The 26,908-nt window shown below is 44.9% G+C and overlaps 1 protein-coding gene across 4 annotated transcripts in view; it reads right to left on the reverse strand.

The window, feature by feature from the left end:
- Positions 1–858: 858 nt before the first annotated feature.
- SBF2 (SET binding factor 2) overlaps positions 859–26,908 on the reverse strand; it is a 191,079-nt gene continuing 165,029 nt past the window's right edge. Inside the window, exons 29-42 of one of the 4 annotated variants that reach the window (XM_072118838.1) lie at positions 26,762–26,857; positions 24,600–24,668; positions 22,946–23,130; positions 20,556–20,732; positions 19,697–19,798; positions 18,985–19,170; positions 15,905–16,031; positions 14,213–14,340; positions 13,740–13,967; positions 11,660–11,764; positions 10,264–10,442; positions 9,349–9,436; positions 8,595–8,726; positions 859–3,854 (exon numbers count right to left, since the gene is read on the reverse strand). In XM_072118838.1, coding sequence (XP_071974939.1) covers positions 3,756–3,854; positions 8,595–8,726; positions 9,349–9,436; positions 10,264–10,442; positions 11,660–11,764; positions 13,740–13,967; positions 14,213–14,340; positions 15,905–16,031; positions 18,985–19,170; positions 19,697–19,798; positions 20,556–20,732; positions 22,946–23,130; positions 24,600–24,668; positions 26,762–26,857 — 1,901 coding nt within the window. In that variant the 3' untranslated portion in view covers positions 859–3,755. The remainder of the gene's footprint in view (positions 3,855–8,594; positions 8,727–9,348; positions 9,437–10,263; positions 10,443–11,659; positions 11,765–13,739; positions 13,968–14,212; positions 14,341–15,904; positions 16,032–18,984; positions 19,171–19,696; positions 19,799–20,555; positions 20,733–22,945; positions 23,131–24,599; positions 24,669–26,761; positions 26,858–26,908) is intronic. The other 3 variants (XM_072118840.1, XM_072118839.1, XM_072118841.1) reach the window with 3 other exon arrangements.

The raw sequence follows: 26,908 nt of genomic DNA on the forward strand, positions 1-26,908 counted from the left end.
AACTAAGACAGGTTCCCATAGAGCCCTTTAGTCCTAAGGTCACCCATTTATCAACCAACACTGGCGATGCATAGAAAAGCAAAAAATCACATTTTATTCTGTACCTGGTAACCAGGGAGAACCCAGCGAGTCCACGTGGGAGGATCACCACGCTCGAGTCCTCGCCCTCCTCTGTGCACATAAGCCAGCGCACGCCTCCATCTTTCCTACGTCACGCGGCTCCCTGGCTTCCTGCTCGCTGATAAGCATTGACACAGCCGGGAGCAGCCAGTGTGCGTGCGTGGGAACTCGGCTGTGCGATGAAGGAAAAATCATACAAGGGGCGTGCGCTGGCTGATGTGCACAGAGGAGGGCGAGGACTCGAGCCGCGGTGATCCTCCCACGTGGACTCGCTGGGTTCTCCCTGGTTACCAGGTACAGAATAAAATGTGATTTTTTGCTTTTCTATGCATCGCCAGTGTTAGTTGATAAATGGGTGACCTTAGGACTAAAGGGCTCTATGGGAACCTGTCTTAGTTTCATTTTTTTGGAACAGCGGTGACAGGTTCACTTTAAATGCATCCAAACCAAAGCCCAACCCCTGTGACTACCCCAGGATTTTGCCAGGATGCAATAGTAAGTTATAACACACAATAATATTGTAATGCAAATGCTTAAAAAAGGCAACAATCTGTCTTTAGTGAAAATGAGGTCCCTGGTGACAGGTTCCCTTTAAAGGAGACATGTCCCATAGGTGGAAGGTTCTTTCCCTGAATTTGTCCAGCAAAGAAAATAGTTACCATCACTTACCGTGTGACTTTTTTTTAATAGTAAATTTTGACTCAATAATAGACCAATCCTCAGCTCCGTGTGTACTGCATATAAGATTTATTTACAGTCCTTACCGGGCAGTTATTACAAGATGTCTGACGTACACAACGTAACAAATACACAAAAAAAAAAAAAAGTGTTAAAAGGAGTTAAAAAATAAAAAGTTTTACGTTTTTTTCTTTCGAGACGCCGAGTCCGATAAGAGTGGGGGGAACCTTTATCTTACAAAGTACATAAAAGGAGAAAAAAATAAATCATATACAAAATAACACAAGTGTGCAAAGTGTCAGTCTCACAAGTGATACAAAAAGCTCTCACACACGGGGAGGTACAAGTAGAGATCTATGAGCTGAGGCTTTCAAGTTTTGTTTTTTATATAGAGAGATTAAAAGTTGTGTTTTTGGCACTGTGCGGTGAAGGAGGACAAAAAATGTTGTGGTCAAAATGAATTTAAATAAATCGCCCCAAACATCCTTAAATTTACCCTGACGATGTCTCATAGTTAGGACTCTATGTCGGCCATATTTCCTGGACTGACTGCATTGGGACCCCGACTCCCAGCATCACAATCATTGATGATACTACTAGTAGTCGTGATACTACTTACTCTCCTGTACTGCAATCATAGTACCACGAATATGCAGGGACTACTCCTAGCAGCACAGTCATCGATGCTACTAGGAGTCCCTGAACTACTACTACCAATGTACTATTATTATAGTCCCACGGGTATGCAGGGACTCACAGCTTCATAGTCATCGACTATATTACTAGGAGTCCCTGTACTACTACTGCCCTGTACTATTATTATAGTCCCACGGGTATTCAGGGACCCCCTAGCCAGTATAGTCACGAATGATATAAGGAGTCCCTGAACAACCACTACTGCTCCTATAATCATAATCCCGCGGGGATGCGGAGATTCCCAGCCAGTATAGTCATCCATGATACTAGAAGTCCCTGAACTACTACTACGGTCCTATAATCATAGTCATGTGGGGATGCAGGGACTCCCAGCCAGTATAGTCATTGATGATACTAGAAATCCCTGAATTACTACTACTGTCCTATAATCATAGTCCCGGGGGGGATGCAGGGACCCCTATCCAGTATAGTCATCGATGATACTAGGAGTCCTGTCCTGATCAATGACTATGATGTTAAGAGTACAAGTCCTTGTGTTCAGTCCATAAAATATGGCCGATGTATGGTCCCTTTTCCAAGGACTGGATACACCCATGTGAAACTATCCAGGTCTAGGTTCAAGGTTCGGTCCATAAAATATGGCCGATGTATGGTCCCTTTTCCAAGGACTGGATACACCCATGTGAAACTATCCAGGTCTAGGTTCAAGGTTCGGTCCATAAAATATGGCCGATGTATGGTCCCTTTTCCAAGGACTGGATGAAACCATCCAGGTCAAGGTACAAGGTTCGGTCCGGAAAATATGTCCGATACATGGTCCCTTTTCCAAGGAATTGAAACACCCATGTGAAGCCATCCAGGTACAGGTACAAGATTTGGTCTAAAAATATGGCTGAAACATGGTCCCTTTTCCAAGGACTGGATACACCCGTGTGAATCCGGTTCAGTTCCAGAAATATAACCGGCATACAGTCCGTATTTCATGGACTGAATATGGCCTGATATTTGGAAAAAAACAGGGTGACGACCAATATGGCCGATGACATCTTATGCCGGAGTTGTCACTGAGCTTCCCCTGGTTATGCCACGATAGAAAAGAAGTCGGGAATGTATTATCATAGGAGCAGGAAGCTCCATCCATCAGAGAACAGGGAAAAGCTGGGTGACTTCCCAAATTGGAATGACAATGGCCGCCATATTGGATTACAGAAACTGATACAACTAAGAAATAAGAAGACTGACCGGAGGCGGTGATTTGTTTTTTTTGGATGGGATTGGTTCCTGGTCGCCCTGCGGAGGTGAGAGACGTTCTATGGCTGTTTCTGCAGGGAGAAGGTAAATTTACACTCGATCCGAGACGTAAGAAGATACAAAATTATTTATATACAGTACAAACTTTGTCATAGAAGATCGACATATTAACAGCTTAAAATCTAAAGACTCCAGTCGAGGAAATGAAGGAACGTATCACAAGTGGTCAGAGGGGATTTCATCCTTTTTTTGGGGGGAGGGTTGGAGGACCCCTTAATGCACATAGGAAATAAATGGGAGGGGTTAAGATTTTGTCTTCTCTTCGGAGGAATGTATGTGGGGTGTCCAGTGACATCATCTATGTACATGGCGGACTCCTTCATTACGCCCCTTGCTGTAGCTTTAAGTGCATGTGCTTTGCATACGGTGTGTAGTGCATTTCTATCTATGTACAATAAGGAGGGCTTAGCCCCGCCCACTGTGGCCGATATCACAGAGCTCCGCCCTCCCGGTAGTGTCTTACTGCGACCACCGTACGATAAACGAATAAAAAGCACCGCACTGCACTATAGAAACCACACACAAGGCTAAATACTGCTAAAGAGGGGGGGAAACTGTACAGGGATCTGTAAACTTCTCCGTCTGATCCGCTCAGACTTGCTCCGCCCCAAAAGTCCCCGCCCCTCCCTATCGTAGTAAACAATTTATTTTGGGAATGTTTCGTTTTAGCTGCATAAAAACGTCTTGGTCTTGAAGAGACAAAAAAAAACAAAACAAAAAATATAATAATAGGCTTCAGATTCCAAAAACGTCATCTTCTCCACTAGGGGCGCCAGAGCGATCGTTGCCGTCGAGTGCTGTGACCACGCGGAGCTCCGACACTGCTGTGCCGCTCTGCAGGACTCTACAGCAGTCACCCGCGGACTACACGGAAGGGGGCACTTAACCACATTGCACAAAAATAACCTAAAATATTCCCATATCAGTCCTTCCTATATAGGTGTGAAGTGGTCGGCGGCACCCCATCCGCTCCCGTTGTGGGCGGGGTTTTAGGCGTCTGATATACAGCTCTGTATCTTGTCCATCCACAGCTGGGCACTTTGTGCATCCTGAGCGCAGAAATTGTACACCCGCTTGCTGGTTTTTACCTAGGGAGGAGACATATTCAGACATCAAGTTAGGCAAATACAATAGGTATAATGGAAAACTGCTGCAAACATGGAGTCTCACTTTACAGCACAGAGAAGGAGGAGCCTCTGAATGACTAGTTGACGCCTCATAAAGCCGTACATAAAAAACAATGGCAGAGGATAGAGTTATCCTCTGCTTACTACAAAGCTGACACATTGAGACGTTAATTTAGGTGAATACACATGGTATACCGAAAAACTGCTGAAAATATGACGTCTTACTTTACAGCAAAGAGAAGGAGGAGCCTTTAGGTAACACCTTATAAAGCCTTACATGACCAGTAATGGTAGTTACACTTTATATTGGAAAAATAACATTCAGAAGTCTCTATAGGCCAATACACTAAGTATTCTGAAGAACACTGCTGACATTAAACTTTATATGGTGAAGGCTACAGGAGTGGGGTGTACCACTGTCTCACCCACAGACACTGACCACTGTCGGCGGACCTACAGCCATCCACTATTTTTCATTCCCCTGATGAAAGTTCCACAACGAGTGGCACTGGAAACGCGTCGGGAAGACTACACACCGGCTGTATAGGGCAAAAATAGGGTTTTGTCTAACCTATAGGGACAGCTTGGGACCGTCCTTGTTAGGACGGGAGCAACATTGGGACAACAAGGGTGATCTTACAACACAGGGCGCAATAGGGGCAGTGCAGTCATCGCGATCCTGACCTACAAGTGCCGGTGACGGATCATCCCTACCTCCCCCACCGTGACGACAAGATGGGTGAGATCTATGCCTTTTACTAAATGCACTGGTGTAGATAGCAGAGTCACCTTATGTTGCAACCATCCCTGTATTATTTGACTACCTCCACAGGTCCCCTATGCTCTATATATCGACACATTACCTGAGAGATCAGTGAGACTATCCTGGTGGTTGAAAGTATATACCTTTGTTCAGGTTGTTTTTTTTAAATAACGTAATATTAATAAAAGTTATATTTTAATGCCTTCACCATATAAAGTTTAATGTAAACAATGTGGCAGGTGAATCCTTTAGCCAGGTAAAAGAGGCTACAGACAGTATAAATAACCAAATCTACTGCAATTGTATTTGATTGAAGAACACTGCTGAAAATAAAACGTCTCACTTTACAGCACGGAGGAGGCGGAGCCTTTAGGTAAGCCGTACATGACCATTAACGGTATTTGTCTGGAAGCTATGCTCTTTCTATTGAAAAGATTACATATTCAGAAGTCTCTATATGCCAATCTCATTCTGAAAAAATACTGCTGCAAATATGGTGTCTCACTTTACAGCACTGAGAAGGCGGAGCCTCTCAAGAACTCATAGAGCCTTATTCCTGCGTTTTGGAAAGTTGCAGAACTTGTCATATATATCTGTCATATAGCTTTTCATATCGGCTCTAAGCTCTGACTGTCAGCCAATCACAGCAAGCCCCTCCCCTTCTTTCACTTTATGCTCATTTACAGTAAAATTTTTTTATATTTTAGCACTTTTAATATCTCCAGGCAGACTTTCTTAAAGGGATACGACGTGATGCTCGGTAGTACAAGCGCTGGGATGAACTTAACGCAATTTGTGTACGCCGGACGTGTGACCCCCCTCATTGTGTTGGTAACGTTGTTCTATTTTTGCTCCTCCACAATGGACCATGTTGTCATGGGCTGGAATTTTCGGACCCCACCCGGCGGTTCTCCTGGCGAGAAGCTATAACATGTCTGCATCCAGAAGGAATGTATTGTATCATGCTATTATCTGCTTCTAATTACACATTGCCTTTAGCTTTACATCGCTCGTGTTTCCATCCCGGGAACATTGTCCGCTGTGATCATCAGCGTCACGAAAGCCGGCGGAGCAGGGAAAATAAACATGGAGCGGCGGCGTGCGAAGTGACACTGCGCCTCATGTGTAGAGAGGGCGATCAACTACTATTATCCCAAAGTATAAGACACAGATTTTGTGCAAATTGACTTCATTGTTGTAAATCTAGAACCTTGGGCTTGGTTGCCTACTTTAGCACAACGCACTCTCTAGTATTCTTTATATCGCCGAATTTTACTAAATGCCACAAATGATTCAACCTTTAAAGACTGCACTAGTCCTTGTGTCCATTGTCCCTTGCGAACCAGAGGAGGACATGTGCAATGAGTATTTGTATATCTGTTGCTTAACTACCAAATCTCGCGACACTTACTGAACTTTGACACTGGATGACGTCACTTCCGGTTTCGGGGCTTGAGGACGTCACTTCCGGTTTCGGTACGGGAAGACGTCACTTCCGGTTTCGGCGCTGGAAGACGTCACTTCCGGTAGACATGCTAATCAAGCTGGCAGGTGTTTGCAGGTACGACGGGGGGTATATATGGGGGTCTGATGTCTGAAAGGGCACTTCAACCCCTGAGGAAGTCTCCATTTGGGGACGGAACGCGTGGGGAGCCCTCCCTTTCCAATCCACCGACCGAACCACCCTGACTGTGGACAGCATGGGACTTTGTCCCCACACAGCCTCCTGACCTGTCTTACTGACTTGTAATGTATGGACACTTCACATATACGCTCTTCTTGACTTACCTCTGGATACAATAGGGATAGCACATTGCTTTTAAGACCATTGTGATATTTCTACTACTGTATTATCTATATTAGAGCTTGTATTGTGTGCCTACTAAGATATTATTTGTTTGACCTATATACCATCAAGGGTGGTTCTTATACCTCCTTTTTGTCGGTGGAGGAAATGGTTTGTTGTACTGCCTTACCTGGCAGTACCAACTATATGGTTTGATATGTACTTGGTACATTTTTAAATGTTTTTATGTCTTCTATCATCCCTATGCTGGGACATTTGCTTTGTTTTGTATTGAATAAAGGTTTACTCTTGTATTGTCATACGGCACATTCCTCTTTTTTCTTTCCAGTTCATATACAACTACTATTATGTGTTATATCCATCACCACACATACAGGGGTGGTAAACACAAAAACGGATGCATTTTATTAAATTTAATTTGCAAAAAAGAGAAGAAGCCCCAAATTTGTGTATGCAGAGTATTATGGTGTCCCTTATTGAATATGATAATAGATAATAGCAAAAATGTGTTCAGCCAGTGAGTGTTGCAGCTCTCTCTGCCTCTATCTTAGCAGGAAGTCCCAGCACAATATTAAAAAGGTTTACCAGGAAATCTGGAAAAGCTCATGGGTGCCAAAAATAAGTGTACCACCTTCCCTCCACCCCTCGCGTGACTCCTGAACTTCAAGTCTACAGTGATGGGGTCACAGGACCCAATTTGGCCAATCAGGAACCATCTCTAACCATGTAATGCTAGTTCCTTTTACATCAAAAGGATCATCAGCTCCGCTCCTTAGATAAAGCATTTTCTCATATCTCTCAAAGCACAAAACGCTTCATCTTACCCAGATTTTGAGGAGATTAGGCTCATTACAGAAGAAAAATTTGCTTAAAGGGAACCTATCACCACCTCCACCAAGTCCAACTCTTTGCACCAGTCAACAGGTAATGCTCTACCGATTCTGACACAAGTGGATTTTTTTCTCTAGCTCTTACCATTCCCGAGCAATCAAGTTTTGAGTTTGTGCAACAAATATTCTAATTAGGATCTTTCTTGAGAGGTGGGCAGTCCTGTTTTGGAGTAGACAGTTTGGCGACGCCCACCTTATAGAAAAGCTATATAGGAAAATGAAACTAGAGGCTGCGATTGCTTGGGAATGGTGGGGGTTAGAGAAAAAATTTCGACTGTGCTGGAATCAGTGGAGCGGTGCCTCTTAAAGGGTGTTAAAAGATGGAGTTGCCGGAAGCGTTGAAAGGTTCCCTTTAAGGGAAAATGAGCACAAATAAGATGTATAGAGATTATCATAGAGGTGGTGAGGATGGAGAAGACCACAGCTTCATCCACAAGATGGACAGCAACGTAGCAGAGGTCATACAGTGCACATGTAGGGCAGCGCCTGTAGGTGGCTGCCCGTGGAGCTGTCAGCTTCCCTCCACCATGTTTATACATGCTTGTTTTTTGTGAAGGATTCTGCTTTCCACGTGTCAGTCCGTGTCTGTTTTGTCAGTGACGGTAATTGATCTCAGCTCTGCGTTTCTGTTCTCATTCGCCTCGTCAAGCTCAAGTTACGATCCTCAGGAAAACATATGGAAAGTTTCGATTTAAGAGCGGAGTCAGACATGGCACAATTAAAGGCATGGTCCGGGTCTGTTGTAAATAACGCTTAATCGGCGTATGATGCAAAGTTCAGCAACGTTTAAGAGGCTTTGACTCGATTCCTCATCATTTGCAGGATCTCTGCTAGCACCGGTGAACGGAAACCAGTACTTAAAGGGGTGTTCCAGGCAAAACCCAAAGGAGAGGTGAGGTCATTAATAGGCGACTGTGCTGGTGTGACAATCGCCATCTGCTTTATGCTCTGAACTTTAGATATCAGGTGATCGGTAAGGACCACCAATTACCTATATGATACCAATCCTATAGATGTTGAAGTGTAGAAAACCCCTTTAATGACTCCTCCCCAATTGAGGAGGTTTCTCTCAAAGTACCAGAGTAAATGATACTTTGCAAGTTAAAACACGACAGCAGCACCAATATCCCTACTGTCCGGATGTTTTGGTACAATGTATCAGTGCAGGGAACACGTATCAGAATCTTACATAACAGTTCTATGAACAAATGTATCCATCATGTTTCACATTCCATACTCACATCGAAAAACGCCCTGTCGCTGGCGTGCTTTGGCACTCCTATTGTCGGCCCGGCGGGCACTACCGTCTCCACGTCTGCCAGGTCTATGTGTCCCTTACAGCTGGCGTCTTCTCCGGAGTCGTAGTATCGGAGCTGGTGGACAGAAAGTACAGAGATTCATGGAGCGCACAAAATCCCGAAGGCCGGAGGAAACATTCAGCAACGCGGCTGCCAAACACTGACACGACACCGCTGCTGAGAACACTCAACTTTATTATCTGCGGTGAGAACAGCGCTCATAAAGAAAAGAAATTCACACGGAAAAGTGAGAAAATCATGTTCCTGGGATTCCAGGAGGGGAGATTCTTGGCCGGAAAAGATTGTCTATCCATTTCCATCCAGGAGGTGATTAGTAGAGGACAACGCTGTGACCTCTCACCTCTCTATTATAATGGATCACTACCTTCAATGAATGCGCTAGGAAGTGCAGTGACGCGCCTTCTAACTGAAGGGGGCGCTAGTCAAAAGTCAGATACTGTGCAATGACAAGGTTAAAGGGATTTTCTAGGCCGCACGTATCAAAGATCATTTAACATGTGATCCTGCAAGTTGTGACCTTGTGACCCTTAGCGATCAGTGTCGCTACTGAAGGAAACAGCACTATGCGTTGTGTAGTGGTGCTCAAGTGTAACTACAGATGTTTACCTCAATGACACATTCATAGCATGTATGGACCAGAAAACCCCTTTAATATTTGTATAGGGGGTCTTCTTACCTGGTGCTTTGTGACGTCAAGTACAAACCAACGTGGCTTCCAACCCTTAAGGAGCGCTCCTCTCTTATACAAGATGCCTTCAAATGACCTGCGGAGGGTGAAGAGAACAGGTCGGAGATTATTCTTTAAGTTATGAAACACAAGTCATTTTCATATCTGAAACAAGTTGTCCAGGATTAGAAAAACAGGGTGCTACAGCGCCACAACCGTTTGCAGGCTGCTTGTGGTACTGCAGGTCAAACCCCATTGACTTAATGTGACCAGGAGCAATACCACACACAACCCATGGATAGATGTGGTCTAGTTTTTCTCATCATTCTTGACATCCCCTTTAAAATGTACACAGTCTATGAAGAAATTAAAGGTGACTAAGAGGATTTGGAATAGAGTAGGGGGTATGTTCAACCAGTCTCTCCATCCACAATGGGATGCTTGTATAAGTGACCAATAGCTGCCCGAGCAGTCAACCCCCAAATGAACATGGGGATAATGTTCATCTTTAAGGACAATAGATTCATGTTTAATTTATGGACAACCTCTTTAGGAGTACGTTCAAACATCCCCTTTAAGGGTATGTCCACAAAACCCCTTTAAGAGCATTGACTTCTGTTGCTTAAAATCTGCAGCAAATGTAGCTGCATCGTAAAACTTCTGCAGACCCAATACTTCTCACAGCTGCGGGTTTGTATCATTTGTGATCCTATTAATCTGCACCGATACATTGTAACAAACTCTAAGGACAGAGACCTGTGCTGTTCAATTCTATATGTGTATAGTCCACATGGTCTAATGTGAAGACAATTGTAGCAAACCCTCAGCTGGGAAAAGCATTGGGTCAGAATGGACTGGATGGCACATGCAGAGGTCTGTAATGTGGTGAAGATTTGTTACAATTGGCACAGTGATTTCCTTTACCTATTCTCTTCATTCTTGGAGGTAAAGTGATTGTATAGTGTCGCCGATCTGCGGTCCACCCCGTTGGAGGGCGAGGATGTGATGTTCTGCTCATTTCCTAAGCCGCTGTCAGGGAGATGCACCATGGAGGTCTTCTGATAAGACTGCAGGTTGGCGGACATCAGGCTGGCGGGGCTCCTCTACAATATAACACAAATCCACATTAAAGGGGTCGTCCACTTTTAGCAAACAACTGACACTGTATGTTCCATGAAAAGTTCTACAATGTTTTAATATACTTTCTGTAAAAATTGCTTGCTGTTTTATAGATCTCTGCTTGCTGTCATTCTATAGGCAGATTCATTGCATACTTCCTGGGGATAAACACCGACCCCTGGTCATGTGATGTCACACAGGTGCACGGCTCGTTATATATCCCTGGTCATGTGATGTCACACAGGTGCACGGCTCGTTATATATCCCTGGTCATGTGATATCACACAGGTGCACGGCTCGTTATCTCCCTGGTCATGTGATGTCACACAGATGCACGGCTCGTTATATATCCCTGGTCATGTGATGTCACACAGGTGCACGGCTCGTTATCTCCCTGGTCATGTGATGTCACACAGGTGCATGGCTCCTCATATCCCTGACCATGTGCTGTCACACAGGTGCACGGCTCATTACATCAGGGACATCACATGAAGAGGGACCACTGGAAATAAACAATAAAGATTCCTATAGAATGACAGCAAGTATTATGGAAAATAGTAGAACATTTCATTACACAAACCATATCAGTTAATTGCTGAAAATGGACAACCCCTTTAATAGCAAATATGAACATGTCATCGCTGTGCACCGAGATCTCTTTACTGTACACCATGCACAGCGCCACAGAGACTGTAGTGGGTGTGGGTGGTACTTCATGTCCTAGTTATACCAGGAGCAACCACTACTGGATGTATGGTGTTGTGTCTAACAATAAAGACATTCGAGAGCACTCCAGAATGCCTACTAATATAGTGGGGAACCTGCGGGTCAAAATCCCCAATTTTAAAAGGACAGGTCATCAACATGAAAGCCCTTTTAAAATTGTGCCTGAACGCACCCACCACTAGGAGAGCTCCTAGTGAATTATGCAAGTGCATACACAGAGCTCCCTCTAGTGGTTACTGAAGGTAGACAGAATACGTGCTAGGACAAAATGACATCTAAAATCTAAAGCTTTAAAAGGATTAAAAAAAAAATAAATTACTAAAAAAAAATCAAATAAAAATATATAAATTTATTGCAGTAAAATCGAATTCATTCTAAAACTGATTTTATAGTGTGTTATAGTATCAAAAATGTGTTCAGTGTTTTCCCAATCACCCCCCCCCCCCCGAGGTCTATAAGGAATTTGGATATTTACATTCTCCTTCCGTGCGTCCTCCTTCAGTTTCACCTTCGCCTTCTCCCACAGAAGCTGCCATCGCTCGGAGCTCTGGTTTAGGGCGCTCTCCAGCCGCTCGATTTCCTGCAGGGGGGGTAACACAGCGTTCTGATATCAGCTCACAATGTAACAGGGTGGGGGGGTGGGGGGGTTACACATTGTCTATGGATCTGCTACAGATGACACGGGTGGAGACTGGAGCCAAAATTAACATTTTCCCCATTACCGCGAGGCAATGAAAGGAATCATTTAGGGGGCGTCCGATCGCACGCCGCAGTGCAACGCCGTGTCCTCTGCGCGACCTATTGTTCTGACATCTAGACGGTAGTGAAACTTAGACACATTCTTGAGGAGACGGATACAATGGGGCTTGTTTTGTGGTTGTAAAAACTTTTCGGGAGATGGAAAAACACCGGGGGGAAGCTGATGGAGCGGCGTTTAGTGCAGCGTCCGCTGGGAGCGAGGGTGGGAAACGCGACACCTGCACAGGTGTCCAGCTGGTCAGTGGATGACTACCGTGCGCCCCCGTCCTGGTGTGCAGGGACTCCTCACAATCCTTATCTGACTGCCAGATCTCCAGGACACCACCTGCTTTATAAATCTGGAGGTGAAGGCTCCTCCAAGATGGTTGTAAATTCGTCACCTGGAGATCTACTTAATATTTAGAATGGATGAAAGCCCAAAATTTTCCCTGTACTGTGAGCTCCAAAGGGTAATTGTTAAGGGGCGTGCACACTTTTGCAACTACTTTTTCTTTATTTTAGCAATGAAACTTTACTCAGAGTTATCATTGTGTTATCCGTGGCGTTACATAGGACTGCAGGTGACATCTACTGAATGATCTGTACCAGGATATCACTGTGTTATCTGTAGTGTTACATAGGACTGCAGGTGACAAGTACAGATCATGTAGTAGAAGTCACCTTCAGTCCTATGTAACACCATAGAGAACACATTGATATCTCTGAGTACAGATCATGTAGTAGATGTGTCCTGCAGTCCTATGTAACACCATAGAGAACACAGTGATATCTCTATGAGTACAGATCATGTACTAGATGTGTCCTGCAGTCCTATGTAACACCACAGATAACACAGTGATATCTCTGTGACTACAGATCATGTACTAGATGTGACCTGCAGTCCTATGTAACACCATAGAAAACACAGTGATATCTCTGTGACTATAGATCATGTAGTAGATGTATCCTGCAGTCCCATGTAACACCATAGAGAACACAGTGATATCTCTCTGAGTACAGGTCATGTAGTAGATGTGTCCTGCAGTCCTATGTAACACCATAGAGAACACAGTGATATCTCTGTGACTATAGATCACGTACTAGATGTGTCCTGCAGTCCTATGTAACACCACAGATAACACAGTGATATCTCTGTGAGTACAGATCATGTACTAGATGTGTCCTGCAGTCCTATGTAACACCATAGAGAACAGTGATATCTCGGAGTACAGATAATGAAGTAGATTTCACCAGTATTGTGAGCTCTTAAGGGCAATTGGTGAGGGGTATGTATATTTTTGCAACTACTCTCTAATTTTAGCAATGAAACTCTACTCAGAGTTATCTTTGTGTTATCCATGCTGTTACATAGGACTGAAGGCGACATCTACTACGTGATCTGTAAGCAGATGTATCCCCAGTGTGACCTGTAGTGTTACATGGGACTGCAGCCTACGTCCCCACCCCTTCTATTCACTATAATATGACAATTTCCCTTTGTGACGCTTTATATTTAGGGACCATCTGAAGTTTCCGCCTAGACAAAGGTCCTGGAGAGGATCACGTCACCATCACCTCCGGATTACAGGACACATGAGATGGAAATTACTTGGGAACACGAGGGACAATAAGGTGGGAAGTTTTTTTTAGGGACAATGAAGTAAGTTTTCTATTACCTTCCCAGGACGGCAACAAAATGTGGAGGACTAGGTGACACACTGTGACGGATCTCAGCTCTGAACCTGTAAACCCGTCACCTGTATATCCAGTGACTATTCTCAACAGATGGGGGTAATGGTGGAACCACGGGAGCTTACATTCATAAGGTGCGTGATGGCGTCTGGCTGCACCTTAGCTACATTGTCATAACACGGCCACACGACTTTCCTCTTCCCTTGCTGAGACGTCTCCTCCGCCGACTCCTCTGACGGGTGCAGTCGAGACGGGACGGTCGTCCAGTCATAGGAGGGACCGGACGCCAGCGTCTCCTCGGTGTAATACTCCCACTTCCTCAGGGTGGAGATGTTGGCACTGGGCTTTAGAGCCTGGGGAGAGAGAAGACGGAGGGTCATAGGGGTGGAGCTTGGAGGCAGGAGGAGCCCTGTGACTCGTATGTTCTCTCCGTGTTAGTGTGGGTTTCCTCTGGGTCCTCTGGTTTCCTCCCACACTCCAAAACATACTGGTAGGTTGATTAGATTGTGAGCCCCATGGGGACCTGAACCGATTTGGCAAACTCTGTGCAGCGCTGCGTAATCTGTGTAATTATTATTATTATTATATGTCCCCGTACCTCCACCTCCATTGGGGCATAGAGATAGTTGTAGAAAACGGGGCTCTTCCTGTTCGTCCGCTCCATGTACTCCCAGATGCAGATTCCTTTCCTCGTGTGCTTGTCTCCTTTATCCTCAAATAACGTTCCTACAAAAAAAGATTAGAAAAGAATTAGAGGCGCCACTTAAATCCATGTAAGTATCAATTAGACTAAATTGGATTTAAAAAAAATTAAATATTCTGTAAAATCCGGATATCTCTGCTTGCCGAGTGGGATCTTTGTGGTATACAGTCTAAACATCTGCTGTGACCCAATACTAGGTCTGATACATTTGTATCCAGAGTAAACAATAAAGATGATAGGCTCCTCTATGGGGACAAGGTTTTACCCCATTAAACTACCACCCCATCAGGTAAGAGATAAAATGTTCTTTCTAGAATTACCCTTTATAAGTGAAAGCTTATAAAGCTTAAAAAAAAAAAAAAAAAAACCATCTCCCTTGAAGTCAAATATGCAAATATGACTCTTCTCACCGCATTTTCATAGGAGATGGGTCAAGTTTAGTGGTTGCAGGGGTAGTGTCACTATCGCTGGTTACGTGGCACCTAGAAACATGTTACTTGTGTCATATTAAAGATAAGAATCTAACCGTTCAAATCCCAACAGGCTTATGGTTCTGTGAGCTACAGAACCAGAAACCTATGCAGTTAAACACTTTTTCTGCAGATTGCATATGTTTTTATCTGCCTGTATCTCCGTTTCTGTAGCTCACAGAACCATTTGCTACTGATGGAATCTGAAAGATGAGATTCTTATCTTTGATAAACCACAAAAAACTTGTTTCTAGGTGCTATAGAACAGAAGATAGGGGCATCTTTAGAGAGACAAGCCCTAAACTTGACTCCTCTCATATGAAAATGAGATCAGAAGAGTCATGTTTGTCCATCTTTGGAGGAGACTTTTTTGTATAGGTAAACGGGTGAGATTTCACATAAAAGAGGGAATTCTAGAAAGGACATTTCATCTCCCACCTGAGGGGCTGCTAGTTTAGTGGGCTAAAACCTGGTGACAGGTTCTCTTTCATGAAGGATTAGCCTACACCAATACATTGTAACAAACTATAAGAACAGAGAGAGCTGTGCCGTAGATTAGGGCTTGTTCCACCATGTAAACCATGTTTCCAGGCCGTCTGCCATCTATGATACACGTAATAAGGAGTCGATGGGATTGTATAGCTGGGCTTCAGAGATGAAGCAGAGATCTAGAAACTAGTGCACAATGGATCTGATCTACTGTAGAATTGCAGAACTTTTTATGATACAATATTCAGTTTCCTTGACATAACATGTATAACTACAGATGTTTTGCAGCATTTGCCTTGCTTTATGGCAATTATCTGTGCGATCGCTGATGATTAACTGTTGCATAGACGGGGCCACACATACATACACATCACAGATGACATTCGTGGCCGGTTTATATACAATGAAGATAGAAGTGTAGAGTCATTGCATAAGTAAGTGCCCCCTGTCTGTAGGTGTGTGGTGTCAGGAGCCGGGGGTTCATGTCCCCTCATCAGTGAGTTATGATGGAGAGGACACATTCCTCTCATAACTCCTCAGTTCATCGACCTTCTCTTTCCCTAAACATGACTGGCAATGACTGAGGGTCTTGTTGGAGTGCGTGGGGGGCAGTGTCGCCGTCACATACCGTGCTCCAGCCGCTCGTAGTCCGAGTCCAGCAGGAAAGTCTTGAAGCGATTGGAGAGGTGATGAAACGCCAGGAACTTCAGATAGTAGCGGTTGAACTCGAACTCGGTGGGATACTGATTGTGTATCTGCAAGACAGAAGGAATGGAGGGTGTCAGCGGCCGGTGACTGACTGGTGAGGCGCGTGGTTATCGGATCGGCGGCCAAGGGTCGCGGCGAATGCCTGCGCTGTGGTGCGATGACGCGTGTCCGGCGGGACGCAACTTTTTAATTCAGTTTAGACTGTACTGATACATTGTAACAAACTACCAGGACTGGACGGAGATTTCTGAAGAAGGATTACAGGATGGGAAACCTTGTACCAAACCTGCAATGTGTCAGGGACAAGTCAGGGTCTATTATAGGGGTAAGTGATCAGAAGCGGTCACCAGATTTTACCCCATTAAACTCCGAGCCCCCTCAGGTTGGGGATGAAATGTCCTTTCTAGAATTCGTCTCTTTTTTTTGTGAAACCTCGCCCATTTACCTCCATTTCCTAAAAAGTCATGCAACCATGAGCTGAGGAAGAGTCAGATTTTGCCTAAGAGGAGTCACATTTAGAAGCTGAAGCGGGAGAGTGACCTTAGATGTCCCTATCTTCTGCTCTATAGTTCCTAAAAACATGCTGCTGGTGTCATATTAAAGAGAAGATTCTCATATTTCAGATCACATCATGCTCGTAAACCAGAGAAACAGGCAGTTAAAAATAACCAGTTATTAGATCTTTATCTGTAGTTCTTATTCCCAACATTACCTTTATCTCTGGTTGTGTAGATCACAGAACCAAAAGCCTGATGTGCCTGATCCTTATCACATAACAAGCCTGATGTGCCTGATCCTTAATATTAAAATGACACCAGCAGGATGTTTAAAGGTGCTATAGAACCAAAGATAGAGGGATTTGAAGTGGCTTTTACTGCAGCATCTAAAGTTGACTCATCTCAGATAAAATCTGACTCTTCTCTGCTCATTGCCATATGACTTTGGAGGAGATTCTTAAGAGGTAATTGGTTGAGATTTCACATAAAAGAGGGAATTCTAGAAAGGACATTTCATCCCCTACCTGAGGGGGGTAGTAGTTTAATGGGGTAAAATCTGGAGACACAAACTACAATCCCAATGAAACCCTCTGCTGCCATAAGAGACCCCTGCAAGTAGCAGTCTTGATCCATCTCTCTACTAATCTTAGGACAATGTCTGTCGGATACCAGTGTATTATGGCGCATTATTTCCAGTGTGTGTACACTGCCCTATAAAACCAGCGGGACCTGACTGGGGGCAGAGCGGTGACATCACAGGACGACTCTTCTGTCCTCGCAGATGTTATACTTAGAAGAAAATAAGGGAAGACATTGAAGGGTTTTACTGGATTCGGGACTCAGCTGACACCTGGAAAACTTGGAATAAACAAGTCCACGTGCGGTTGTGTCCTGGCAGGGGGATGGATGTGTGTGCTGGGATACGGGGGCATCAGGTTATAACATATAGAGTGACACAAACTCCTAGACCTGATGTAACATGCGGCGTGTGTGGCGGTATCCATGCAGTTGTTGTGATCCCGGGATACTGTTGTGACACCTGTGGATTGTGCGCTCTCGCTATTATTATACGTGGATTATAAACAGTGGATTACATGGCGGAGCGCAGCGAGACGTTCCCTGACATGGGGATATTTATAACTGCGCTTGGCGTGGGGACAGGTTTTCAGAACTCGGAATTTAAACAATGATCTGTCATCGGAGAACGGAACGTATAGATGTGTACATAGTAACCAGACGCCAATAACAAGCTCCACATGTGTCCCGGGATATGGGGGTCTGCAGACTGGGGGGGAAACCATGATGCAACCTCCACATCTCTGCAACAGACTACATCTCTCCGGCAGCTGATTTTTTGGGTTACTACATCTACTACATGCAGTGTAAAAAAACAGAAAGGGTGTATTCCAGATACTGATCGAATGGTAAGTCGTAAGGTCCTGCAGGTTAAGAGGTCACTAGATGACCTGTTTTATGCAGCTTTGGGGGTGACTGGAGCATAAGGCAAGTTGTAACCCATTAGCACATTATAATATCGGTCCATGGACACCATAAACCTACCAAGCAGGTAGAAGGTCCTTGCACTTATTATACATGCGGACCAATGCAGGACCTTTGAAGGGTTCTCTAGAGGTCCTTAGTGTAGTTGTTCTAAGTTTGATTGCTAACCCATAACATTCTGATCAGTGGAGGTCCAGCCCTGTACTTATCATACATCTGTGCCAATGTAATATCATTGAAGGTCCTCTAGAGGTCCTTAAAGGGGTTGTTCCTTGTTTGATTGTTAACCCATAACATTCTGATCAGTAAAGGTCCAGCCCTGCACTTATGATACATGATGGACCATTGAAGTAAATCTACCATGAAAATCAATCATGATAAGCCAGGAACACTTACTCATAGATCCAGGCACCGTGACTACTTATATTTGTTATCCATGGTCTCCATCCCATCTAAAACTTTTAAAATTATGCTAATGAAGGGCTCGACCAGAGCACCCATGTTCTGTAGCTTCACAGGCTGTTACACTTTCTACCTGCCCCCCTCTTCTCGCTTAGCACTTCCTACCTCCCTCTGCCTACTGTAATCTCACACAGTGGGAGGGGGAAGCGCTCATACATAGTGAAAGCTACAGCAAGGAGGGGCTCTGGTAATAGCTCCCAGAGCCCTTTAGACTTATCAGCATAATTTTAAAAGTTGATATTAGAAGAAGGAGGCCATGTATAACAAATATAAGAAGATTACCACAGTCACGGTGCCTGGATATATGAGATATGTCCCTGGTTTATCATGGTGGATTTCGATGGCCCTTTAAATTGGTTGTCCCATGTTTGATCGTTAACCCAAAACATTCTGGTCAGTAGAGGTCTGACCACTGGGATCACCAGCAATCACAACAGTGGGGGTCCCATACCCTCTAATTGATGGAACAGCTTCCTGACACTCCATTTAAAGTCTATAGGAGTGCTGGATATATCCAAAGGTTTGGCCACAAGATCCTCACCTGATGGACGCAGTCCAGGAACTGAAGGAAGATTGGCACAAACCCGCTGCCTTGACTGCTGAGCGATAGGTTACTGCGCTGGCTGAACTTATGGCCGAAAGAAAGCCACTCCTTCTCTATCAGCATCCGGAAACCATCCAGGGTGCGGTAGAACGGGTCTCCGAGGAGTTGCACCAGAGAGATGATCTACGAAACACACAAAGCGTATGATAAGTAATAGAACTGGAGATCAAATAAGTAGCACAAAGAAAAGTCTATTCTGTGATATTAGCTCCTAGGAAAGTTGGGTGAGACGCTCCTTATCCACTGCCATAGGGGATACGATCACTAGTAGCGTAAATACTGAATCCTGACACTCCTAGTCACTCAGCTTTTCTAGAGACAGATTGGAGGACGTGTTTTATTAGCTGTTCTATTATATCTTCATTATGAGAGCCCATCTACCTATAGACCTAAAGGCAGATGAGTCCGATTAGTCTAATGAGAACTCTTACAAACGAGAGGTTGTCACCAAGCTTTCCTAGAAATGGATACAAACTTGCAGTTCTATTTAATTCTGTTCAGCAACATCCAAAATAATGCTTCCGATGCTAAATAGGAGTGCTCACCCAGCTTTCCCAGGCACCTGAATGGCAAATTACACTCGTTACACAGCGATTTTAATCACCCTGAGCTCAGTCTGCAACATGAGTGGACTACAGGGACAACTTACCTGAGTGGTGATGTCCCATCCCTCCTCCAGGCTGACCATCACAGAGGAGCCGCTCTCCAGGAGCTCGGATATGATCACAGACAGCTGGATGATTCTGTGTATCTGTGCAGTGAAAGGAGCAAGGGTGAACCACAGAACAGCGCCCCCCTCTGTCCCATCTAGTAGTAACATATCTGGTTATTTATTAGTAAATGGGTTCTCCGTGCACACTACACACCAATCACATGTGTAGAGACATTATTTTTGAGGGGAAGATTCTGCTTTATAGCAAGTGATTAGGACCCTGACACTGCAGATGGCGCTGCCTGAGGTAAGAGTCTCAACTCGCCTCATGACTTGTGCACCACTAGAAAGGGGGAATATATATCAAAATTTTAATAATCTTCCATAATTGAGGCCTGATGGTTACCCGGAATATTCAGCTTAAACTGTATTCTATGATTTATCACCTTCTATTAGGATATTGTATCAGTGGGGCCCTCAGCTATCAGCACCTAAATTATGTTTATTGGCCCCATGACCTCTTCAAGTGAATGGAACTAAGCTGCAATACCACGCACAACCACTAAACAATGTAAGGTCCTATGCTTAGTAGACTGTTTAGAAGCCAAAAAACTTGGGTGTCAAGCACCCAATCATCCGATATTGTCAGTCTACGATAAGGATAAATAAGGAGAAATCTTGGAACAGTCCTTTAAAATGTATATAAGTGTCCTATGAAGTGATTACACTGAACACAATGGGAAAATCAACTGCAAGAACCCGAGCAGGTCTCAGCAGAAGAGGAGAGAGATGTAGGAGTGTGCAGCATGGTGGACGGCAGAGATGCACAGTATATAGTTATAATAAGAGAAATCACCTGCAGGAACCACTCAGAGTCTCCGAGTGACTTGAAGAAAGTGGCGTCAGAGTCCCCGGGCACGCTGCTGGGCACACAGGCTCTCATCAACTTCTTAAAACTTGCTTTCACTTGGCGAGTGTCACCAAAGTCGACAGGAACAAACTCACAATTCAGAGCGAAGTCAAACTTGAAGCCCTGATGGAGGAAAGACACAAGGAGGGAGATTTATTAGAAGTCTGAGAGCAGCACTTTTCTAGTTGGAGCTCAGCTTTCATTTTCCCACAGTTCTTTATAAAATGAAAGAGGAGTTCTGATTGGTTTCCATGGGCAAGTGGAACAGTTTAACCTCAAACTTCTGATAAATCTCCCCTTATATTCATTATGCAGAAGAAATGGGGGGGTCACACGGTACGACCCTGCAAATCCAATGCAAACGGAGCCAAGAAGAAACTAAAAGCTAATTCATATATTTTGCTGTGGGGTTGATTTGCTAAAGCGTACAATCTTAAGGCAGCTTTGTTTGTGAATGAATCCAAACTAAAGAAAATAGATAAAAATTGGCGTAAAATTGACAAACTCAACGCTCCGGTCCAGTAAGTCAAGCAAGACTCGCCCCCCCCCCCCCCAAAGTGGCCCCAGCCCCCCCTCCAGGCACCAGCCCCCCCCCCCCCCCAAAGTGGCCCCAGCCCCCCTCCAGGCACCAGCCCCCCCCCCCCGACCAAGGGCCCCTTTTCCCTTTAGACCGAAATGCTCTGGCTTTCCCCTCCAGGCACCAACGCACCGTCCCCCCAACTGGCCCAACCCCCTTCTGGCTTGGCCCCTGCCCCCCATAACCTTTGCCCCCACAAACCCCAAAGCCCCGCCATTTCCCCCCTCCAACCGGCCAGAGCCCCCATCAGGCACCAGAATTCGAGCCATTCCCCCCCCCCCCCTGCTCCCAAAGGGCTCCTACCCTTTCCCCTCATGCCCCTGCCCACAGAGGTCAGGAGGATCCCCTGGTTACTATTCCGCCATATTAATGGGCGCCATCTTGAAAAATTGCCGTTCACAGCGGATGTGTTTATAACGAGCGTCTATAATTTATCAGGTTCGGTTATGTAAAGCCGCTCTACATTCATAAACGATGTCTCTTGGACGGCCGCGGTCTCCATAACAAACACACAGCGCAGGGAGCATCACTTAGTGCATGTCAGGAGGTGCTGGATAGGCCTCGGGAGCCAGAGATGTTTCACATAACTCGATATACAGGAATGGCGTGAGGGTCGGCAGCCTTGGGAAGGAGCCAGGAGCCGGAGCTGTGAGTGACGACCGGACGCTGGAGGTCCAAGGATTATAGCCTTGCTTTATTATATTCTAGATAGATGCCCCCAGATTACAGCTCCAGGGTCACAGCACAATCATATGCAAAAAAATAAATAAAAATAAAACGCTTTTTCAAAATTGTAAAAAGGAACTAAGAAAAAAAATATATACCGTATATAAAAAAAATTAAAAATAATTAAAATTACTTAAAATTAATTTAAAAAACTTGAAAATATGAGGATTAACATTGTATAAGAAAAGTTTATAGAAAAAGATTGGACAACATTGTATAGGAGTTTGATACAATGTATCAGTGCAGGTACAATGTATCAATCTGGAGACCAAGGGGAGAGGTTAGACTAGATACAAATGTAGCAAATCCACAGTTGTGAGTATATCAGGTGTATACAGGATTTTAGCTCACGTTTACAGTCACTGACAACTAGCAGAGATCTTGAAAAATCAAAGAATTTAAATAAATTAAATTAAAAAAACTTCCAATCTAATTATTTGGCGATTGGTTCCAATAAAGCGCCGCTTCTCTCCAGGCCAGGCGGGCGAGGAGGTCCGGGGCTTATTAGATGTGTGTCATTTCTTTTCTAGGAACACAAGATGACATTGGGCTCACAACAGAGAATTTTATTTTTTTACCATTTCAGGAATTTCTGCCGCTGATGTTCTTGGACCCGGACCAAGAAATGGAAGCGATAGGAAGAAGAATGTCACACAAGGAGCAATGTCCTGCAGGCACGGAGGGTTAAGAAAACGGGTCGTGGGATCATCAAGTTGTGTATGTGAGTGGAGGCCATTGGTTAGCGGAGCGCTGATAGGCACCGCTATGCCGGGAATGTGCTGATAAGGTCCTAGAGCTCCGCTACATACAACTATATCATCACTTTTCATGTGTGTCAGTCTTTACTGCACTTCTGTTACTTTATTCATGAACTAGTAAGCTCTGGATGAACACGGCAAAAGCAAAGACTAGACATGGAAGTATATGGAGATGGTCACCTCTATTCTTTACACTGCAGGTAAAATTACTGAAGCAGTGTAAATCAGAAGAGAAGAGCCAGGCAGAGGTGGTGTACAGAGCATAATATTCTTACCCTTAGCTGAGATTTCTCTCCGAAGATATACAAGGCAGCCTGGCGCTTCAGCAGCTGGTTCTGCAGAGCCGTGTGGTCCGTGTAAGATGGAGTGTGGTCCTTACCCGCAAGCCGAGCCCCAACGTCAACCAGTGGAGTTTGGGTGGTGATGAGGCGGTTGCTGGAGCGGAGGCTGGCCCATACACCTGGACACAGATGGAAAAGTTACCCAGTGGTATAACACAAAGGTGTATGTAGCCACTAGCGGGCAACACCAGCAAGAGAGCCAACGTAATGCCAGCGTGGGGCAGTGCCACCTAGAGAGCCAGGGCAACACCAGGACCGTGCAATGCCCGCAAGAGTCAGCGCAACGCCAGCATGCCAGCACTGGGCAACACAAGTAAGAGAGCCATCGCAACACCAGCAAGAAAGCCAGCGCAATCACACGGGAGATATCAGCAGCAACATTAGCATGGGGTAAAGCCAGCTAGAGAGCCAGCAATTTACCCACTGGTGGGCACTGCCAGCAAAAGAGCCAGAGCAACACCCACTGGTTCGCACCGCCAGCAAAAGAGCCAGAGCAACACCCACTGGAGGGGGGAACCACCAGCTAGGGAGCCAGCGCAACACCCGCTGTGGTGGTGGTGGTGGTGGGGTACCGCCAGCAAGAGAGCCAGCGCCAGGGGGATCTAGGGGGGGGGGGCTATCAGGAAAGTGAGCCCAACACCAGCATGGGGTAAAGCTATCAGGAGATCCCATGTATTTCCTGCTGCGGTGCCAACCACAGCAAAGAACAATGCCAGAAAGGAAGCCAGGCCAACACCAGCATATGGGTCGCAATGGCAGCCCAGTAGCCATTTCAGATGTATTCTGGCCAGGTAGAAAATGTAAGACAATGCCAAGAGGACAGCAAATGCCACACTTAAGTCAGCAAGGCTAATAAAGCGCAAAGCAACACCACAGACAAAGTATAGAAAGACAAAACAGACCGGCCTCTATATAAATACATGACACATTTATTAGTAGTCCCTCTGCCACCTCAGAGGAATAAAAGAACATATAACACCCCCCACAAATAATTGAATCCTATGCTATTTTCTGTTTGCCAACCAACATGGCAGCTTTTACAGCTGTAGGTGTGACCACCCAATTTTCTTAGTCCCCTGAACAGCAAGACCAACAAGAAAGTTGTGCCCACCCCCTCGGTCATACAGAGGAAGACCTGAGGACTGCCGCTCGGGTCGCTTATCCATAACGTGGACATTTCAGAGGATCCTGGCCGACTCCAATATTATAGGGTCTTCCGGATGCCCCTGACAGGTCTGGCCCAGATACTAATAGATCCCTCACATATATTTATTTAGAGGCTGGAGAAACACGTGAGGACGGAGAGCAGTGTACATAGGACGGGATGGGAGGTCGCTATAGATATACATCTATGGGAATTATGGAGATGGAGATGTAGGACTCTACTATGGGTGATGAAAGCAAGGTGACATCCAGCTCTGAATATCCATTAAGGACAATGGTAATGGGTGTAGGATACTGTACCAAGACAATGGCGACACAAAGACATGAAGTGTGCTCCTATATAACAACTATAGGAGAGCGGAGGTAGTGCTGGGGCCTCTATATCTGGGTGCAGGATGATGATGGAGGGTGACGGGGCAGGTACCTGTATTCTGTATCCTCTCCTTAGCTGTGAGATGTGTCTGTGAGAAGAGCTTATCCCTGTACCCCAGGACTGGACAGAGGAGGGAGGAAGGAAAGTGAGAAGGTTACAGATCGGACAGGACCGAGACAGCGGCAAGCGAGGAGCTGGAGGGATACATAACACTAATACAGGGTAATAATACAATATTATACAGACAGGGATAGCGCCTCCCCTCCACAAACCACAAATAAAAGAATGTTACATGAATAACAATTAAACAATAAAACATATGTATAAAAAACCTGAATCCCAAAAGGGAACCTGTCATTAGCTTTTACCCCATTAAACTAGCAGTCTGGTATGAAACAACCTTTCTATAACCTGTTATGTGAAATCTCACCCGTTTACCTATAAAGAATCTCCTCCAAAGCCGTGTGAAATATCAGCAAGAGAGTCACTTTTTGCGTGAGATTAGTCACTTTTAGAGGGAAGGTCACTTCAGACACATATCTTTGGTTCCATAGCAGCGAGGACTATGCTGCTGGTGCCACTTTTTAAACTGCATCAGGATTGTGGTACTGCTAGATACAATAGAAGATACATTGTTTCCAACAATGTCTTGGGTTCTATAGCTTCCAGAACCAAAACCTTAATTCCAAAGATACTAGTGTTTACAAGGGACTCATCGGGGCAAAATATGACTCTTCTCTGCTAATTTTCACACAAGAGGAGTTGTTTTTTTTTTTTTTTTTTATATATAGGGTGAGATTTCACATAAGCGTATTACCGCTACAAAGGATGTTTCATACCTTACCTGATGGGTAAAAGCAAGTGACAAAATTATTGTATTTCTAACTGTTGCATTTCTCACCTTTTTTTTTTTTCCCGCAACAGTCAAAATTTACAAAAGGAAATTCCTATTATTTATATCTTTTATATTTAATATAAAATTTTTCTCTATGGTAATAACGGAAAGAGTGAAGTATAGTTGTTTTACGCACCCATGACCACCTGTGGGACACACATGGATGGTGGGGTCTCCCATCTGCATAACAGCGAGGCTGCCCATAGGTTCACCTGTTACCTGTGCCAGTATTCACACTGTTGGACACCACATAGATGTAGGATGATGGATGTCCGAGGTGATGGCGTCTTTGGTGGATATTTATGTTAGGTGTAAAATGCTTCATGGTTAGTGCAGGGGAATGTAAACTAGTGCGCGACATGAATAGGGCCAGACACAAGCAGGGAATGATCTCTCCCATATATAATCTGTATAGTACTGCTTAGGAGTTACTTAGTCACATTAAAGACTGGGAGAGAACTTTGTTCAGATAAGCCCTTGTTCAATATCGTCAGGCGGTTTATAGGGACTGGTGGTACCTGGTCTTCCCTCTGGGGGGGGGGGGGGGGGGGGGGGGGGGGTTCACCTATTAATCTGCATTTTTCCAACTCAATGACTATTGATACTAGAGCATTTATTGCCTCCTACAGTGGACTATGGGGAAGACCACCAGAAGTTGTCTTCCAGTTATCGGACCCCGGATGCTTAAACCAAACCTGTCGCTAGGAATTTTTAGACACATTCCAATAGCCCCTGCTATGCGGATTTTAAAAAATGCTTTTGTTTGCATTCTGAATCATTTCAGTACTTTATAAAACTTTATTTCACATTACCTGGCTCTCTGTCCGCGAGTCCTGGTGGCGGGGGGCAGATGCGCGTGTTGGGACAGCTGTAGCAGTCTGTCTCCTCCCCTACACACTCATCGGGAGGGAGTGAGGTCAGCTGCAGCCTGTGTCTCCTCATGCATTCATCCTCTCCTGCACACCTTCCTCCTCTGCCGGCTCATTGCACATGACAGGAAGTGGGGAGGGAGCTAGAGGAGAGAAGACAGACACAGGCTGTAGCTCCCACTGCCCCAGGACTCACAACAAGCTTAGAACAGGGAACTAGGTAATGTGAAATAAAGTTTAATAAAGTACTGAAATTAGCAGGAAGCTTTTTTATAATCAACACAACATAGGATACGGGAACCTGTCTCCATCTAAAAAAATTACATTCCTGGTGACAGGTTCGATTTAAAGGAAATTTATAGCTGCTGTGATTCTCCATTCTTGCTTTATGGCTCTCGTAGCAATTGTTGTGGTGCCATATTGTAGCAATGGCGCCATCACTTACTAACCTCCTCGGGAAATGCTATTGGACGGACTGCCATCCAAATGTCCCGGCCCAACATGTTTAACCCCTCCGCTCAATCTGGAACTCTTTCTGTAGCTGCCTAAAAAGTTGGTCAAACAAACGGACAGTTAAAACACCAGCGGGAAAACAA

This window comes from Engystomops pustulosus, chromosome 7 (genome assembly GCF_040894005.1).
Source record: "Engystomops pustulosus chromosome 7, aEngPut4.maternal, whole genome shotgun sequence".
Lineage (NCBI taxonomy): Eukaryota > Metazoa > Chordata > Amphibia > Anura > Leptodactylidae > Engystomops > Engystomops pustulosus.